This window comes from Felis catus, chromosome E3 (assembly GCF_018350175.1).
Source record: "Felis catus isolate Fca126 chromosome E3, F.catus_Fca126_mat1.0, whole genome shotgun sequence".
Lineage (NCBI taxonomy): Eukaryota > Metazoa > Chordata > Mammalia > Carnivora > Felidae > Felis > Felis catus.
The window spans coordinates 41,215,655-41,233,837 of record NC_058383.1 but is presented as its reverse complement, the minus strand read 5'-3'; the positions used below and the strand labels follow the sequence as shown (position 1 = coordinate 41,233,837).

At 47.8% G+C, this 18,183-nt stretch overlaps 1 protein-coding gene across 6 annotated transcripts in view; it reads right to left on the bottom strand.

The window, feature by feature from the left end:
• Window positions 1-16,497, bottom strand: part of NPRL3 (NPR3 like, GATOR1 complex subunit) — a 42,707-nt gene extending 26,210 nt beyond the window's left edge. For 2 of the 6 annotated variants that reach the window (XM_023246683.2, XR_002738904.2), the window contains exons 1-5: window positions 15,972-16,497; window positions 11,254-11,323; window positions 6,203-6,241; window positions 2,733-2,862; window positions 970-1,044 (exon numbers count right to left, since the gene is read on the bottom strand). In XM_023246683.2, coding sequence (XP_023102451.1) covers window positions 970-1,044; window positions 2,733-2,862; window positions 6,203-6,241; window positions 11,254-11,323; window positions 15,972-16,089 — 432 coding nt within the window. In that variant the 5' untranslated portion in view covers window positions 16,090-16,497. Of the gene's footprint in view, window positions 1-969; window positions 1,045-2,732; window positions 2,863-6,202; window positions 6,242-11,253; window positions 11,324-15,647; window positions 15,821-15,971 lie in introns of all 6 variants that reach the window. The other 4 variants (XM_023246685.2, XM_023246686.2, XM_023246684.2 and 1 more) reach the window with 4 other exon arrangements.
• Between the last annotated feature and the right edge of the window lie 1,686 nt (window positions 16,498-18,183).

Sequence of the window (18,183 nt, the reverse complement as noted above, 5' to 3'; positions counted from 1 at the left end):
CAGGTGTGCACGGTATACTGAGGAGAAATGAAAACGTGTCCACGCAAACATTTGGATACAAATGTCTATAACAGCACTGTTCACAATATTGTATTGTTGAACATATATTATTCTTTTATTTACTTATTTGAGAGACACAGAGAGAGAGAAAGAAAGAGAAAAAGAGAGAGAATGAGCGGGGAAGGTGCAGAGAGAGAGAGAGGGACAGAGGATATGAAGTGGGCTCTGTGCTGACAACAGAAAGTCCAATGCGGGGCTCGATCTCACAGACCACGAGATCATGACCTGAGCTGAAGTCAGATGCTTATCAACTGAGCCACCCAGGCACCCTGAACATATATTGTTCTTAATGGCTAAAAAGCAGAGACAACATAAACATTCATCAACAGATGAATGGATAAACTGTGGTTCATCCATATAACACCATACGATTTGGCCATAAAAAGGAAGAAAGTCCTGATACATGGTACCACATGGGTGAACCTCAAAATCATTATGCTAATTAAAGAAGCCAGATACCAAAGGTCACGTATTATAGGACCCAATTTATATGAAAATGCAGAATAGGTAAATCCACAGACAGAAAGTAAACTGGTGGTTTCTAGGGGCTGAGAGAGGACAGAAAATGAGATATAAGTGTTCTCCTTTTAGGGCAATGAAAACGTGCTGGAACTGACAGTGGTTACAAAACGTGGTTACTAGATGCCACCAAACCACACTTTAAAATGGTCAAAATGGTAAATTTTTGTTATGTGTATTTTATCCAGAAAAAAAAGGGGGGGGGGGGGGAGAGCATACTAAGGGTAAACTCTTCCAGCAGCTCAGGAGGAGCTTGGCAGTAGCTGGGTCAGCTCAGCAGTCTGAGCTCGGAGCCAACCACTCACCAGAAGTGAGCTGCTGCTACTCTTCCCTGACCCTCCTCCCTGATCTACCCACCTGTGCTCTTCAGCCATTTGCACACTCACTCACCCTCAGTGCAAACACCACATTAAAAAGAATCATGGTGGGAGCTTCCCTCTTTGGAGATGGATCTGTTTTTGAGACCTGTAGAAGAAACGTAATTCTAATGAATGAGAGTTACCATGTTCCAAGAAATATCTTGTTTAGTGCTATTCTTCAGGCATGGGAAAAGGTTCCAGAATATACCCAACCCTGAGAAAAACAGAGCCCTAGGGTCTTGGAGAAGTGATCAGCATCCCTGTAGAGGCAAGCACTGGCGGCATAGACAGACTGAGACACAGGTGAGACAAGAGTGGGAAGGTCAGTGCTATGACCCAAAGTAACAAGACTACCCCAGTCAATGGAGGTGAGCTGAGGTGTCCACACGAGACAAGATGGGGAGAGGCTCAAGCAAACGGGGTGTTCTCTGCCAAGACTCTCCGTCACTCAGTGGTGTTTCCAGTGTCAACCTGGGTCCTCCCAGGCTGTCTCGGCCCGGTATGGCAACCACTCAGGACAATTAAGAGACAAGATAATGCTCACAGCCAGCAAAGACCAAGCTGCCGCTCTGTCATCCAGCCAGCCAGCCCAGTTCACAAACACCAAGGTGAATACCAGTGTTGCCACCAGGGGGCATAGGAGTTCGGGTGAGGGGGGGGGGCGGGGGAGGGGAGGGAGTGCACATCTCCCTGGGTCATCCCAAATGGGCTCTTCATCCCTGCTTGCCACTCCAGTTCTGTAGGGTATAACTCCTGACAAGCTGTCAGATCTCCCCTCTGTCACTCACAGGTCATCAGTGGGGAATGAGCCCTGTCTCCAGGGGCCTCGGTAAAGAGGAAGGATGCCACCCGTGGGGCCTGGTGCATGGCCCCACATCCCGGCACCCCAACTGCCTCAGAAGCTCCTTCCATGGGCTGATTCATGGAAAAGATTTGAGGACTGCAATTTCTGGGTCATATAAATGGAGCTAAATCTTATACTGTCTTATCAAAGACCTGATTCTGCCTGAGTGCAAAGGACTGACTGGCAGGTTCTGGTGTGCAAATTCCCTTGGGTGATGGTACATTGGATCTTGTTAAAACCCCTCAGTACTGTACCATTTCATTTATCACAGAATGCACATAGAGGGTTTAGCACAAGAGAAAGAACTAAACTAATAATATTTGCTATGGTATCATCTAAGAGTAAGAAAAAATACTTGCACCACTTTAGAAACAGACATCTGAGATATAAAAGGGAAGGCCACATTCAGGAGAGACCCAGAATGGGGCAAGAACTGAAACCACAGGAGGCCTGTGAGAGTGTGCAGTGGACAGCAAGCACCAGGTCAAGTCTGCCGCACAAAGGCTGCCTTCACCGGAGCCAGCGTGGGCCACAGGCTCCACAAGGGCCTCAGAAACAGTGTGGGCCATGTCTGCCGGGGGAGAACCTTACCTGCCCAGGTAGGGCCATACCTGCCTGGGAAGGCCATTCCTGTCCGGGGAGGGCCATACCTGACCGGGGAGAACCCTACCTGCCTGGGGAGGGCCACACCTGCCCGGGGAGAACCCTACCTGCCCGGGGAGGGCCATACCTGCCCAGGCAGAACCCTACTTGCCCGGAGAGGGCCATACCTGCCCAGGGAGAACCCTACTTGCCTGGGGAGAGCCACATCTGCCCAGGGAGGGCCATATCTGCCCGGGGAGAACCCTACCTGTCCAGGGAGGGCGATACCTGCCCGGGGAGAACCCTACCTGCCCAGGGAGGGCCATACCTGCCCGGGGAGAACCCTACCTGCCCAGGGAGGGCCATACCTGCCCCAGAGCATGCTGCAGCAGTGTCGGGTGCCCAACAAACCGCACGTTATCAATCTTCAGTTCAAATTTTTGGCCACACATTTCAGACTTGGTTGCCAAAATTGTTGCCAGAATGACATCCGAAAACCTTAAAATTATAAAAGGGTAGAGTGGAAATAGGTAAACAAAGCGTCACAGCACCACACCCACCTGCCCTCAGAGAGGAAAGGTCTCAGGACATGGCAGCTTCGTGCGTGGAGTGGTCAACCCCCACTGCTGACTTGGAGATTTCTATCAGTTTCCCTTTTGAAGCAATCCCCAAGATCAGGGACATAAAATCACCAGAATTACAAGGTAAAAGGCATGAGAAGCATAGGCTGAAGGCACATGCTGTCATTTCTCGGCATGCTCTATGAAATTCAGGACAGAAACGAGTTGCAGTTTGCTTTTAAAGGGAGGACAACAGCTGGAGCTGGCACTGCCCTGAGAAGCCACTCACTGAGGCTCACAGACGTATTGGGGGGTTCCCCCAACTGGCCCAGGTTTGCCAGGCTGCACCCCACAACCCCCAGGACCTCCCATCCCCAGGTGTGTGAAGGGCGAGGGGACAACACTAACTACAGTGTGTTAATTACCTTCCTCACAGCACGGCTGTCTGGCTGTTTCCTCATCTGGGTTCTTACTAGGGATGAAACTTCTAAGATATGCAAAATATGCAGAACCAACGATATGACAGAAATGTGGGGGCACACAGGACTGGATGCCATGGAAAAGGAGGAATGGCTGCAGTGCGACAGCAGCTCTGGATACAATCTCTGTAAAACCGCAGAGCTCACTCCTTTTCAAGATGCATCTGCACCCTTGGGTCTCCCCACCAGCGGCCCTGTTCCTTCCTGCCCGAAGCGGTCCAGATAAGGGAAAGGCACCACAGGGAGGAGACTGCTGGGGGGTGCAGTGTCGAGTCTTATCTCAGAGCCCAGGCTCCAGGGGCCTGCACTCCAGAAACAGTGATGAACCATATATGATCTGGAGCCAGAAGGGAGACAAGACTGGTGCTCATTTCTCCACCTGGAAAAAGCATTTCTAACATCCAGGCCAGAAGGGCACACTGTGTTGGGGAAGGAGGCTCCACCTCCCCCAAGGCCACACTCTACCCCTGGGCAGGGAGACCCCTAAAGTCCCGAATAGGGCAACGAGGACAGACACACAATGTGCATCCTGGACCTTCACTGAGGAGCTACAGTGAATCAGGGACTGCACCAGATGTCTCTCTCCTGGAGGAACCACAATGGGGGGAAGAGGCAACTAACACCTTAACACTCCAAAGGGGAAGGTCTGCTGTGGACTGCTGCTGCAGTTCAGCCCTGAAAGAGCAAATGACTTTGATATAAAATGATCTAGGAAGGGGGGGTCGCTGCTTCGGGCTCCTTACACTCGGCAGGCCTCAATGTCTAACACTAGAGGCTAACTTGGAACCAGCCTGGAGCAAGAACCTTGTGGTGCTCAACCACCACGCGGACAAAAGCAAGACAGGCAGCACCTCCGCAGCAGGCAGGCCGGGCCTAGCACTGCCAAGGGGGGCTGGTCACGGTGGCTTCCAGCCTTCCTCCAGGACCAACACGGTCCTCCAGGTATCCACACAAACCAGATGCAGGGGGGTTGGTCAGAACGGGCTGCCTTGCCTCTTGCACAGTCAGGACTGCAGTTGGACCTCCTGACACCGATGTTGTCAGAAACATTCTGGCAAACTTGGAATCCAGAGCCCAAGCCCTTGGCTGCCCAGCATGCGTCGCTCCTTCCCAGGAATACCGCTCTCTGGAGTGAATAAACCAGAGACGGCGGCAAATTCCAGAGTATTAGACCAAAGGCATTATTACATGCTTTCTTCAAAAACTCTAAATGGGTCACTCTGCCCTGTAACTCCCATCTGAGGGTTACAGTGACGGTGAGGGAGGGCTTCAGAATGATAAAACCCTGACAAATACTTCTGCTCTCGTAACTGATTCAATGCCAACATCGCACACCCTATGTGAACAAACACTACCCCTCCACGGACAGTGATAACGGATAGGAAAACAACTTCCTACCATTCCAGAAGGTTCGCTTTTTCTTGTGATACCCACAATCTCCACTAAAAACCTCTGCTCTGTCACAAAGAGCCATAGACAGGCCTCAGCCCTGGCCTTCAGCCACCAAACCAGGAACCTAAGTTTGGCTGTGAGGTGAGTCCCGAGATTCAGAGGCAAACAGTAGTGGCCCAGTTCACATTTATAAATATCCAAATCCAGAATGTGTCTTTCCAGGAGCCAAATAAAAAGCACTTCCCCCTCTAGATTCAGAAAGGACAGAACAGAGGGAACCAACTGGAGAGCCATGTACTGCTGAAGTTAAAAGCCACACTGCGCTGAGTGGCCCTTCGAGGAGGCTTCTCTAGGGTGGCGAGTGGGAGGGTGTTAGGCTGCTCTGCCTGACTGAGCTGGTCTGGACCACACAAGGATCCACTCACTGCAGCCTAACATTACACATTTATGATTTTAGCAAATGCTTGAGGGGCTTATACTTTCTGTACTGTGTGTGCTGACATAACATGCCCAAAGTCACAGAGTCCGTCATGAGATTTAGGGGAAGGGGACACAACTGACATAAATAGCAAAGTAAAACAAAAACAAGTGACGATATTTGTTTCCAAAAATAAAAGCACTTAACATGAATTAGCCCAGCTGGAAAACAGGGAAAACCTTCTATTTCTGCCGGAATATTCAGGAGCAGGACTTTTTCTCTGCCTTGGCAAAAAAAAAAAAAAAAAAAAAAAAGAGAAAAAGAAAAAGGGCCGGGGGGAGGGAGAGGCAGCATAGAAGGGAACTCAACTCTGCCCCCTCCTGTCTTGGGGGGCTCACGGATATTCTATGCACCTCCAACACCCAGGGGGATGCCCCATCAAGGGGACAGAGGGACCCACTTACCCACACCCTCCTGGAGAAGTGCCATATAAACTCCACAGGAACATTTTTGCCTCTAATGGGCACACACAACAGCATCTAAGCCCAAGGACCACATTTAGCACCCAGCCCTTGAGAGAGGCCTCCTGTAACTCCTCTGAGAAATGAAGGGAAGAAGCAACGATCAGAGGTCTCTCTTGGAGGCTGGCTAGGGAGAGGAGGAGCCTGTTCCTGCTTGCCTACCACCTTCATGGGGCCACTGGTGCCTGCCTGGAGGAGGGGAGGTCTACGTGCATGCCTGGTCCCAGAAGTCTCCCTGGTACCAGCCAAACTCGCCTTGGCCTCTCAGGTAATGTGGAATAGCTAAATAACTCCAGGTGGAGAAAGGGCAGGGGCACTCATGGGGGATCAGGCAGTGAGGTCCAAGCCAGAGCCTGTGTGCCTCGTTAGTCATTTTTCAACACTGAGGGCAATCAGTTAAGCACAATTATAAGAAGAGAAGGCAGCAAGAATCAAGACAGAAAGGTGGCGGAGAAGTCTTGGGCTTACCCTGCAACCAATCGCTCATCGGTTGGAGGACATGGCTCGCTGGAATGGGAACAGGACCATCAAGACCAAACAAACACACCGATTTTAAAAATCATGAATAGTTACAAGGCTGTTTTATTAAAACAAGTGTTAAAGTCTAGCAAAAGTACCACCATAAGCATTAACTGCTGAGGGCAAGGCTAAGCAACTTACCGGACAAGAAAAAAGACACAGACACTCGCCAAGTTGAAGACTTACCACAGTTTTCTCACAAAAGCTCAAACTCCCACGTGTAAACAGAGCCTGGGCACAAGTGAGTGTCTGTCTTCAGAAGCAAGAGCAAGGCTGGAAGACCCGGGTCAGAGCCCAACACCACACGTATTCACTTGACACCCATGCACGAGCATTTAATCTTTCTGATGAAACTATCTCAGTTAAGATCCAGGGAGATCGCCACAGGGAAAAGCCTTATAAACACTGTAGAATGCAGTGAACATCGCAGCCTCATGTCTTGAGATGCCGTAACTGTCTGCAAAACCAAACTCAGCGTGCCTCTGCACGGCACAGGACGGCAGGCCCTTCGGCAGCAAATCTGTACATGATGGATGAGGCCTCTGTGCTATGAACTTTCGTTTTTCAGAGAGTATGTTTAAAAGAGTCAAGTTCGTCTGCAGAGGCCTGTGTTCTGGGACATGCTGCTTTCCCAGTACCCTGCAAACAGAGAGTAGGCCAGACCCCAGAGTGGAGACAACACTGGAGGGACAAGAGCCTGCCACAGCGCTGTGCCACCCTGCTGGGCCTGCTGCTCCCCACGGCTCTCACTGAGAAACGCCTAAGACCCGCACCACAGAAACACACAACCAAGAGCCCCTTTTTTCAACAGCTCCCAAACTTCAGCTCATCAGTTTACATAGTAAGAAAGGGGTAAGATGTTTTGTGGACTTTCCAAGATCACCCAGCAAGTCAGAAGCCCTAGAAGCTCTAGTGCAACTCCTACCACCTTTATCTTCGACGATCAAACAGGTCACAACGAAATCCCTCTAGTTTCAAAAGAGAAGAAGCATCTGGGGCTTCCAAGTGTCAGCAGTGCTCTATTTCCACCCTGGGCTGTGGAGGTGACAGGTCAGACCCCGCTGGCATGTTTCGTTTTGTTTTGTTTTTAAGTTCATTTATTTATCTTTGAGAGAGAAAGGAACGTGACCAGGGAAGGGGCAGAGAGAGAGGGAGAATCCCAAGCAGTCTCCACACTTAATACAGAGCCCGACGTGGGGCTCGATCCCACAAACTGTGAGATCATGACTTGTGCCGAAATCAAGAATCACACACTCAAACTGAGCCACCCGGGTGCCGCCCCCCCCCCCCCCCCGCCTCCCCCTTCAGTGGTGTATCTTATGAACTTGTGTCTGCACCTCTGAGGGAGGCAGAGCCACCAACAAGTACTCTCCCCAAGGCACAGATGTTCCCATGATACCCAGACCTGGGAGGGGGAGGCAGAGGTGCCCTGCCACCCTCAGCATCTTACAAAGAGGCAAAACTGAGGCTCCTGGTCTAAGAAACATGCCCAAGATCATACCGTAGGATGCAAAATGGGAGTCACACCTGGAACCCGGAAGCTGCACTTGTCTCAACACGTTGCCTGCAGGCATGTGCCAGTGTGGACACACTAGTGTAGACTCAGTGACTGGGTCAGGAAAGGGGTGGGGGATGCCCAAGCTTGGGGACAACACTGCTTATCCACATTCCGTACACTGACCTCAGCTCTAGGAAAGAGGGGCACCTTTTTTACTTACTTACTTATTTATTTCTGGGGGGGGGGAGAGAGAAAGAAAGCATGAGCAAGGGAGGACAGAGAGAGAGAGAGAGGGAGGGAGAATCCCAAGCAGGCTCTGTACTGCCAGCACCAAAGCCCAATGCGGGACTCGAACCCAGAAAACATAAGACCATGATCTGAGCCGAAATCAAGAGTCGGACGGTTAACCGACTGAGCCGCCAGTACACCTGCACAAGGGGCTTCCAAGCGTCAGCAGTGCTCTAACACATGTCCAGCTGCACACTAGTAGAAGCAAAGCTGTCGAGAGAGGCCCGGTGGAGCCCCGTGTGCACCTGGTGTAGAGGACCCAGCTTGCCTGGCTGAGGTTCTCATCAGCTGAGGGTGTGAACATGCCAAAAAGCTGGACCCACTGCTTAGAGAAAGGTGGCCAAGGCTGAGGAGGGCAGCAGTGCCATCCGATCCCACCACTCCCTCAAGGCCACCTGAGAATCAAAAGGTTTTACAGTTCCAAGGTCTTCTGGATGATGTCTAAAGTAAAATGATTTCTGGGGCGCCTGGGTGGCTCCGTCGGTTGGGCGTCCGACATCGGCTCAGGTCATGATCTCATGGTTTGTGAGTGTGAGCCCCGCGTCGGGCTCTGTGCTGACAGCTCAGAGCCTGGAACCTGCCTCAGATTCTGTGTCTTCCTCTCTCTCTGCCCCTCCCCTACTCACACTCTGTCTCTCTCTCACACACACAAAAACACAAATAAATAAAAAAAAAAACATTTTAAAGTAAAATGATTTCTGAGTGTTCTGAAATAAACTCAACTCTTCTCCAAGCTACCAGCTTCTCCTTCTAAGACGGTGCCCAGAACACTGCACGTTGGGAGGGATCGTGCTTTGTGACAGACTCCAGGCTTTCTCCAAGACCTCTCTTGATGGTTTTTGCCCTGCCAGTGTCGGGGCTGCATAATGCTATGAAGCACATGACCTCCGTGGTCCCTAACTCTCATCCAACAGAAACACTACAACGTTTCTAAATCTGAATTTCAAACCTTAAAGATAATGAACAATATCCATTTTATTCTTCTCTTCCTACTGAAGTCTATATAAGTTTTTGTTAACCTGACAATTAATTTTTATATCCTGAAACACATCTTTTTTTTTAAATTTTTTCTTAACGTTTATTCATTTTTGAGAGACAGAGAGAGAGCATGAGCAGGGAAGGGCAGAGGGAGGGAGACACAGAATCTGAAGCAGGCTCCAGGCTCTGAGCTGTCAGCACAGAGCCCAATGCGGGGCTTGAACTCACAAACTGTGAGATCATGACCTGAGCTGAAGTCAGACACTCAACTGACTCTAAGCCACCCAGGCGCCCCTGAAACACATCATCTTAATGATTCACCTTATAAAACCAGCACACGCTCTAAGCCAGTGCGGTCCAACAGAAGTTTCTACAGTGGTGGAGATACTCTAAATCTGAACCATTCAGTACAGTAGCCATGAGCTGCCTGTGGCCCCGGAGAATTAAAATGCAGCTAGCATAATGGAGGAACTAAATTTCATTTCATTTCAATTTAAATGATGACTTTAACACAGGGCACCAAAGGTCTACATTCTCACTTCTCTGAGGCCGTGGACGTCTTCCACCACACGCACACATCACACAAGTGGCCTGTTAACATCGTTTCAATCTAGCAAAACAATGCTCAGGACCATTCTCCTGGTTTCAGAAGAAAAGCCCCTTCAAGAAGACAATCAAGGAGAACACAGACAAAAGGTACGATGCACCTTAATTGTACTGCTTTGGAAGATGTGTGAGCCACAGCAGGGTTCCCCCAGGTGTCAGAGGCTTTGGCAGGCCAATGGGACAAAAAAAAGCTGGGTATTAACCAGTATCTCTGAAAACACAGCAGGTGGGGAGTGCTGTCATGTGCTAAAATTACCAAATGAAGTAATTCTTAAGTTTAATCAGAGTATAAGGAACCAGCTCTTCTTACTGAACAAGCTTATCAGAGAATTCTGATAGACCCACAAGGCCTCACTCCCTTCCTATGGTTTTTCCCCTTCTGTATGCTACATATGAAAATAATTCCCTAAAAAACACCTTCTTAGTCTTTTATTACAGGCCTCCGAGAGCTAACTCCAGGGCTCAGGTGCTGCCAGCCTCCTAGGAAAGCCACACAGACTGCTCCAACGGCACTTTCTGCTTCAGCAGCCGGAGCCTCAAACCTATGGAGCTTAGAGGGAGAAGGGCAGGCCAGCCCTGCTCTAAATGAATCTATGCTTCAGGCAGAAGACAAAATGCACCACGAGAAGGAGCAAAGTGCTTTCTACGCACCTGTAACAAACAAGAGTTTGTTCCAAGTGGCCGATCTCAGAGGACAAGAAGACCACAGCCTTCTACATCAAGCAGAACATGGGATGTCCAATAATCCCCCACACCCCTTGCCCTCTCCTGCTGGTCTCTCTTCCAAAGCTTGCTCCCCTCAGAGACAGTCACTGGCCACGCCAGAGGCCCCATATACCCTCACAAAAAAGGGTAAAAACCACAATTGTGGAACTGCACAACACCATGGCGGATGTGGTGTCTTGTCAAGAGGCCTGAGGGAGATAGCGCTAGCTCACTCCATGGCAAAGGCCCAGGAATAGGCTCAGCTATTCTGCCATGGAACAGTTGAGGCTGAGTCCTTTACTGCAGGCAGGCCCCAGCTGTGTTTAGAGGCACCTAGGGCAGGCAATTTATAACGCTCCTGTAGCTGGTAGTACCATTTACTAAGCCTTAAATGAATGTAAAGCAGACGTGGTCATTTCTTATGTTTGCCACCCTGACGGCATCTCCCAGGACAAGCAGGGGAGCACACACAGGAAGGACCAGGACCTGCCTTTCATCCGTGCCCTAAAAGAGCAAGGGTCAGCCCTGGCTCTCAGCCCACATCACCCCATGAGCAGGCTAGGCTGCCCCAAGCACCTACATGTGCCCTCTGGGCACATGCTTGAGAAGTCAAGTCTGAGGACAGCACTGGGGACTGATTTTCTCCATCTTCCTCTCATGGTAGATAAAGTTCCCTCTAGCCTCATCTGTTTTCCAATCTCCTTGAGCAACCAACCAGTCCACAGCTGGAACATGGAACAAACTACGCAGCAAGGCCGAGACTGGCAACACAATCCCAGTTCTGTACAACCTGAAACCCCCGCAAATGGAATAAAAGGACACCAGGTTTGTCACAGGAGAAAACCTCTGGGTCAACGGGAGGTAGGGCTTTGCCCAGGCCAAGGGGCACGACAGCCCCATCACGGAGTGACTGTAAAGCCCTTACCTGGAATCACCATCCTGGTCGTCGGCATGGTCTCCAGTGTTGTTGACGGCGTATCTGCTACGAGGCTTATCTGAGGGCAAAAGGGGGAGAGTGGCTAAGAAAAGAGGATCCATCCACACGCAGGTTTGTGGATACATTAAAAGTAATGGTCTCTAACTACTGGGACCTCATCAAAATAAAAAAACTGCACAGCGAAGGAAACAATCAGCAAAACTAAAAGGCAACCGACAGAATGGGAGAAGATATTTGCAAATGACATATCAGATGATGGGTTAGTATCCAAAATCTATAAAGAACTTATCAAACTCAACAGCCAAAAAACAAACAATCCAGTGAAGAAAAGAGCAAAAGACATGAACAGGCACTTCTCCAAAGAAGACATCCAGATGGCCAAGTGACACATGAAAAAATGCTCAACATCGCTCATCATCAGGGAAATACAAATCAAAACCACAATGAGATACCACCTCACACCTGTCAGAATGGCTCACATTAACAACTCAGGCAACAACAGATGTTGGCGAGGATGTGGAGAAAGAGGATCTCTTTTGCGCTGCTGGTGGGAATGCAAGCTGGTGCAGCCACTCTGGAAAACAGTATGGAGGTTCCTCAAAAAACTAAAAACAGAACTACCCTACGACCCAGCAATGGCACTGCTAGGCATTTATCCACGGGATACAGGTGTGCTGTTTCAAAGGGACACATGCACCCCCATGTTTATAGCAGCACAATCAACAACAGCCAAAGTATGGAAAGAGCCCAAATGTCCAACGATGGATGAATGGATAAAGAAGATGTGGTATATATATACACACACACACACACACACACACACACACACACACACAATGGAATATTACTCGGCAATCAAAAAGAATGAAATCTGGCCATTTGCAACTACGTGGATGGAACTGGAGGGTATTATGCTAAGTGAAATTAGTCAGTCAGAGAAAGACAAAAATCATATGACTTCACTCCTATGAGGACTTTAAGAGACAAAAAAGATGAACATAAGGTAAGGGAGACAAAAATAATATAGAAACAGGGAGGCGGACAAAACAGAAGAGACTCATAAATGTGGAGAACAAACTGAGGATTACTGGAGGGGTTGAGGGAGGGGGATGGGCTAAATGGGGAAGGGGCACTAAGGAATCTACTCTGAAATCACTGTTGCACTAAATACTAACTAATTTGGATGTAAATTTAAGAAAATAAAAAATAAAACAAGTAAAAAAAAAAAGCGATGGCTTCAAAAACGTGGCATATATACACACAATGGCCATAAAAAGGAATGGAGTTTTGATACATGTTAAAACATGGAAGAACTTGAAAACATTACGCTAAGTAAAAGAAATCAGACACAAAAGGACAAATACTACACTTATATGAAATACCTACAGTGGGCAAAACTCAAGAGAGACAGAAAGTAGTGTAGAGATTACCAGAGGCTGAGGGCAGAGGAAATTGGATTATTGCTAAATGGTTACATATTTCAGTTTGAGGTGAGGAAAATTCTGGAAATACACAGTGGTGATAGGTGCATAATGCAGTGAATTAATCATGGTGAATGAAACTAATGCCACCAAACTGTAAACTTAAAAATGGTTAAAATGGCAACTTTTATAATATGTATATACACTTGTATTTTAATATATCACCCCTTTTGTGTGTGTGTGTTTATTTATTTATTTTGAGAAAGAGAGAGACAGTGTGAGCAGGGGCAGGGACAGAGAATCCCAAGCAGGCTCCATGCTCTCAGTGCAGAGCCAACTGTGGGGCTTGATCTCACAAACCCTGAGATCATGACCTGAGCCAAAATCAAGAGTCGGATGCTTAACCAACTGAGCCATCCAGGCGCCTCACATATATATTTTTTACCATAACAAACATTTTTTTCCAAAAGTTACGGTTTCCAAGGAATTATAACATAGGAAATGTTTTTGCTACCACTATGTTTAGTTTAAAAAAAAAAAAAAAGAATCTCACACACACACACACCCTCTCAGTGTACGATGACAACTAGGTTGGAAAAAGCACAGGCTAAAGAAAAAATTTTTCAATGTCCATATACCAATATCCTTCACATACCTTACCAGAGTAATACAGTTTAAAGAACTTGGGATGAACTTAAGAAGTTCCTTATAGGCAGGGCACCTGGGTGGCTCAATGGGTTAAGCATCTGGCTTTGGCTCAGGTCATGATTTCCTGGTTTGTGAGTTCGAGCCCCGTGTTGGACTCTGTGATGACAGCTCAGAGCCTGAAGCCTGCTTCGGATTCTGTGTCTCCCTCTCTCTCTGGCCCTCTCCTGCTCACACTCTTGTCTGTCTCTCTCTCTAAAATAAAATAAACATTAAAAAAAAATTTTTTTTTTATTATTTGAAAGTGGATCTTTAGGGTTTTTTTTTGCATTTTTTAATTATTTTTTTTAATATATGAAATTGTCAAATTAGTTTCCATACAACACCCAGTGCTCATCCCAAAAGATGCCCTCTTCAATGCCCATCACCTACCCTCCCCTCCCTCTAAAAAAATTTTTTTTAAGTTCATTACGGGCAAGTGGTCTATGAGGAAATCAGAAATGCTAGCAAGTGAGAAAAGAATGAAAGCAAACATGCTATGCTCTTGAGTAGGGGGACTCAACACAAAGATGTCATTTTTTTGCAGTTAACCCATACATTTGACACGATTCCCACAACACCACCAACAGTCTGGGAGAAGGGCCCAGTATATTCAGTACTCATGCTCACCGGGAACAGTAAGCAAGAACAGCCAGGATAGTGCTGAAAAAGAGAAGTAACGATAAGCGACTAATCCTATCTGAAAGTATAACACAGTGTAAAGTTACAGTAATTCAGCAGTGTGGAACCCACATCGCTGGGAAAGATGAAAGGTCAAAAATAAACAGGGAATTCAGTATGCGAGAAAGGCAGCAGAACCAGTCACTGAGAGAAGAGACAATTATGCTGGCTCTTGAAGCAACCACTCTGCAGCCCCATGTTCCCACATCCTTCCTCACGTCGCAGAAAAAGGCCTATTTTATCCTAAATATTTAAAGAGCTCCTTCAAATCTATAAGGAAAAAATAAACCCAAGATGAAATTAGGCAAAGGTTATGAGTAAGTCATTCACTAAAAAGGAAATCCAAATGGCTGTGAAAAGAGGAAAACATGCTCTCTGTCATTAAGACAAACGCACATGTAAATCACCATCAGACACTTCACCCATCTCACTAACAAAGACAGAAAAATCTGATCTACTGAAGATCAGTATGTTCATTTTTCCCTAGATCCAACCATCCCACTGTGGGGAATTGACCCTATATTCTGAAAAACGATAATGTATACAGAAAAGACATTCACACTGTTTGTATTAGCCAAAAGCCTATCAACAGAGGCCTAAGTGAACAAATCACAGTGTGTTCATCCCATGATTCTGATCATTCTGAACCTAAATCCAAGATGTAAAGTGAATACGAAAACAACATGGCAGAAAAGTGTGCACAGTGTGTTCACTTCTGCTTAGAAAATACAACATGTAGGAGCATCCGGGTGGCTGAGTCAGTTAAGCACCCATCTCTTGCTTTCGGCTCAGGTCATGATCTCATGGTTCATGAGATCAAGCCCCACACCAGGCTCCACGCTGACAGTGCAGAGCCTGCTTGGGATTCTCCCTCTCCCTCTCTGTCCCTCTCTCTCAAAAATAAAATAACATAAACTTTAAAAAATAAAAAAATAAAAATAAAATAAAATAAAATAAAATGTGTAGGTGCGCCTGGCTGGTTCACTCTGAAGAACATGGGACTCTCGATCTCGGTGTCCTGAGTTCCAGCCCAACATTGGGTTTAGAGATTACTACAAAAAATAAATAAATAAAACAAAGAAAAGAAAATGTGTGTATATGCTTATATTCACACAGAAGGTTCTGGAAAAATACACAGGAAAATGGTAATAGCAGCTGCCCCTATAAGGGGAAATGAGTGGCTAGGGATCGATGGTGGGAAAGAACTTTCTTTTCATCATCTATACCCCTCTGTACCTTTAAAACTGTGTACCATGTTAACAAATTTAAAAGTAAACTTAAAACAAAATATAAATCAGGAACTGCACATTCATGATAGTGAAAAATTGCAAGTAACCTAAATGTCTATTATGTTCTTATGTGCCGCTCTATGAGTGAGGGTGATCTCTTTTTAAACTGGAAAAGTGCTCCAAGGAAGATCGTTTAATGGAAAAAAGACCAACTGCAGAACAATGTATTCATGCGGGGGGAAAATCCCCAAGACAAGGCACTGTTTTTCTCTGCATACATATCTGTACAGGAGGGACAACCGCCAAAATGGCAGGTGGTTATCCCTGCGATAGGGAAGGAACAGAACTGGGGAAACTTCAGATGTACCTGTCATTTCGTGTTTGTTCCAAGCTGAATACATTCATACAGTACTTCTACATATTCTCGAAAGGCTGGAGGTACTGACGAACTTTAGCAATAATGCCTTTGGCATGTTGAACTGAGTGAGTTTTCTCTGCTTTTACTCTTCCGTACTTTTCAAATACTCTAATAAGTAGGCACTGAATACATGATCAGGAAAACAAAAAGGTCAACGACTTCAGTTGCAACGTGCGAGGCGGGGAGGGAATGGAGCCGCCTCCGTGCGCTGCTCCGATCCTGCCGCCGGGCGCACGCCCAGGAGCGCCAGTCCCTCTGCCGGCGCTCACTTACTTGTCTGGGACGCCGGGTGCTCCTGGCTTCTCTGGAAGGGATACCTGAACAGCAGTTTATTGCCCCTGCTGCCCGAGCTCACCAGAATCACGCTGATGGGGCTGGTGTTGTCGCCCATCCTGCGGTGGGCGGAGACGGGGTGGGGGCTCCGAAGAGGACAGGCTGGGACCGGGATGGGGGCCGGGGTGGGGAGGGGCCAGAGGGCCCGGGGCGGAGGCGGGGAGCGGGCTCCGAGGAGGACGGGCCGGGCCCGGGATGGAGGCCGGGGTGGGGGAGGGGCCACAGGGCCCAGGGCAGAGGCGAGGTGGGGGCTCCCAGGAGGACCGGCTGGGACCAGGTAAGGGTGCTTGAGGAGGAGGCTCCCAGGACGGGGCTGAGGGGGCTTGAGCAGGACGCGCCCGAGGTCGCAGAAATGCGGGGCGCCGGGAGCTTCCAAACCCACGAACCACCCGGCGCGTCTTCCGAAGCTCGCAAGGCCTCGGAGTCAGGGCCAAGGAACAGCTCAAAAGGAGCCTGCGCGCAGATGGGTGCTGAGTGCGCAGGCGCAGGCGACCTTTGCGCAGGCGCGAGGCCTTCTAGGGAAGCAGGGCGCACCCTACAGGCCGCCTGTTTGTCCAGAGTGCGGACGGGGTCCGCCCACCAGCGTGAAAGGGAAGGTGTGGCTGGGGTGTGCCTTTGGGGTTCAAGCAGACTGTATCAAAATGTTGCATTCTTTTTTTTTAATGTTTGTTTGTTTAATTTGAGAGACAGAGAGAGCACGTGAGGGGGAAAAGGGCAGAGGGAGGCAGAGAGAATTCCCAAGCAGGCTCTATGCTGAGAGTGGCTCCTCGGACCACAGGGAGACCACACCTGAAGTGATTAAATTAGAGTCGGATGCTCAACGGATTGAGCCACCCAGGCCCCTAAAATGTTGCTTTCTTCACTCTAACACTTGCTTTGGACAGAAAGTTCAGACTTAAAACATAAAGTAGTAACGTCAGAAAGTAAAAAAATCTCTCACAAGGATCATAGACCTAAGTTGAGAGCTAACAGCATAAAACTCTTACCAGAAAACATAGGAGTAAACCCTCTTGTCCTTGGACTAGGCAAGGGTTTCTTAGATAAGACACCAAATGCACAAGTGGCTAAAGAAAAAATTAATTGGAGTTAGCAAATTAAAAACGTTTATGCCTCAAGGAGCACCACCAAAGAAAGTAAAAAGAGCACCCACAGAATGAGAGAAAATATTTGCAAATCATATAAGGGAATTGTATCCAGAATGTTAAAAAAACAAAACAAAACAAAACAAAAACTTACAACTCAAAATAAAGACAACCAACTGAAAAATGGGCAGAGAGGTGCCCGGCTGGCTCAGCAGGTAGTGTGTGACTTGATCTCCAGAGTCCTGAGTTTGAGACCCATGCTGGGTGTAGATATTACTAAAATTAAATAAACTTAAGAAAAATGGGCAAAGGATGTGAAAGGACATTTATCCAAAGAATACAGAAAAATGGCCAGTGAATTCATGAAAAGATGCTCAACATCATTACTCATGAGGGAAATGCAAATCAAAACCAAAAACAGGTTCCACTTCACACCCCCGAGGATGGCTATGATCAGAAAGACGAAATGCCAAGTGTGGACCAGGATGTGGAATTGGGATCTTTACGTGCTGTTGGTAAGAATGTAAAATGGTGCAGCCACGGTGGAAAACAGGAAGTTCCTCAAAAGGTTGAACCTGGGGTTCCCGCATGACTGAACTAACTTCTACTCCGAGGTACATCCCCAAGAGAAATGAAAACATAAGATCACACAAGAGCTTGTATGTTCATAGCAACATCATTCGTAGTAGCCAAAAAGTGGCTCAGTTGGCTCCTGGGTGGCTCAGTCGGTTAGGTGACTGACTTCGGATTGGGTCATGATCTCGCAGTTTGTGGGTTCGGGCCCCGCGTCGGGCTCTGTGCTGACAGCTCAGAGCCTGGAGCCTGCTTCAGATTCTGTGTCTCCCACTCTCTCTACCCCTCCCCTAGGGGCTCACGCTCTGTGTCTCTGTGTCTGTCTCTCAGTAATAAATAAACGTTAAGAAAATTTTTTTAAAGTGCGAACGACCCAAATGTCCATCAGCTGATGTGGGATAATCCACGCAAAGAAATAGTGTTCAGTCACAAAAGGGAATGAAGTACCGCTACGTGAACGAATCTTGAAAACACACAAGTTGTATGATTCCATTCAT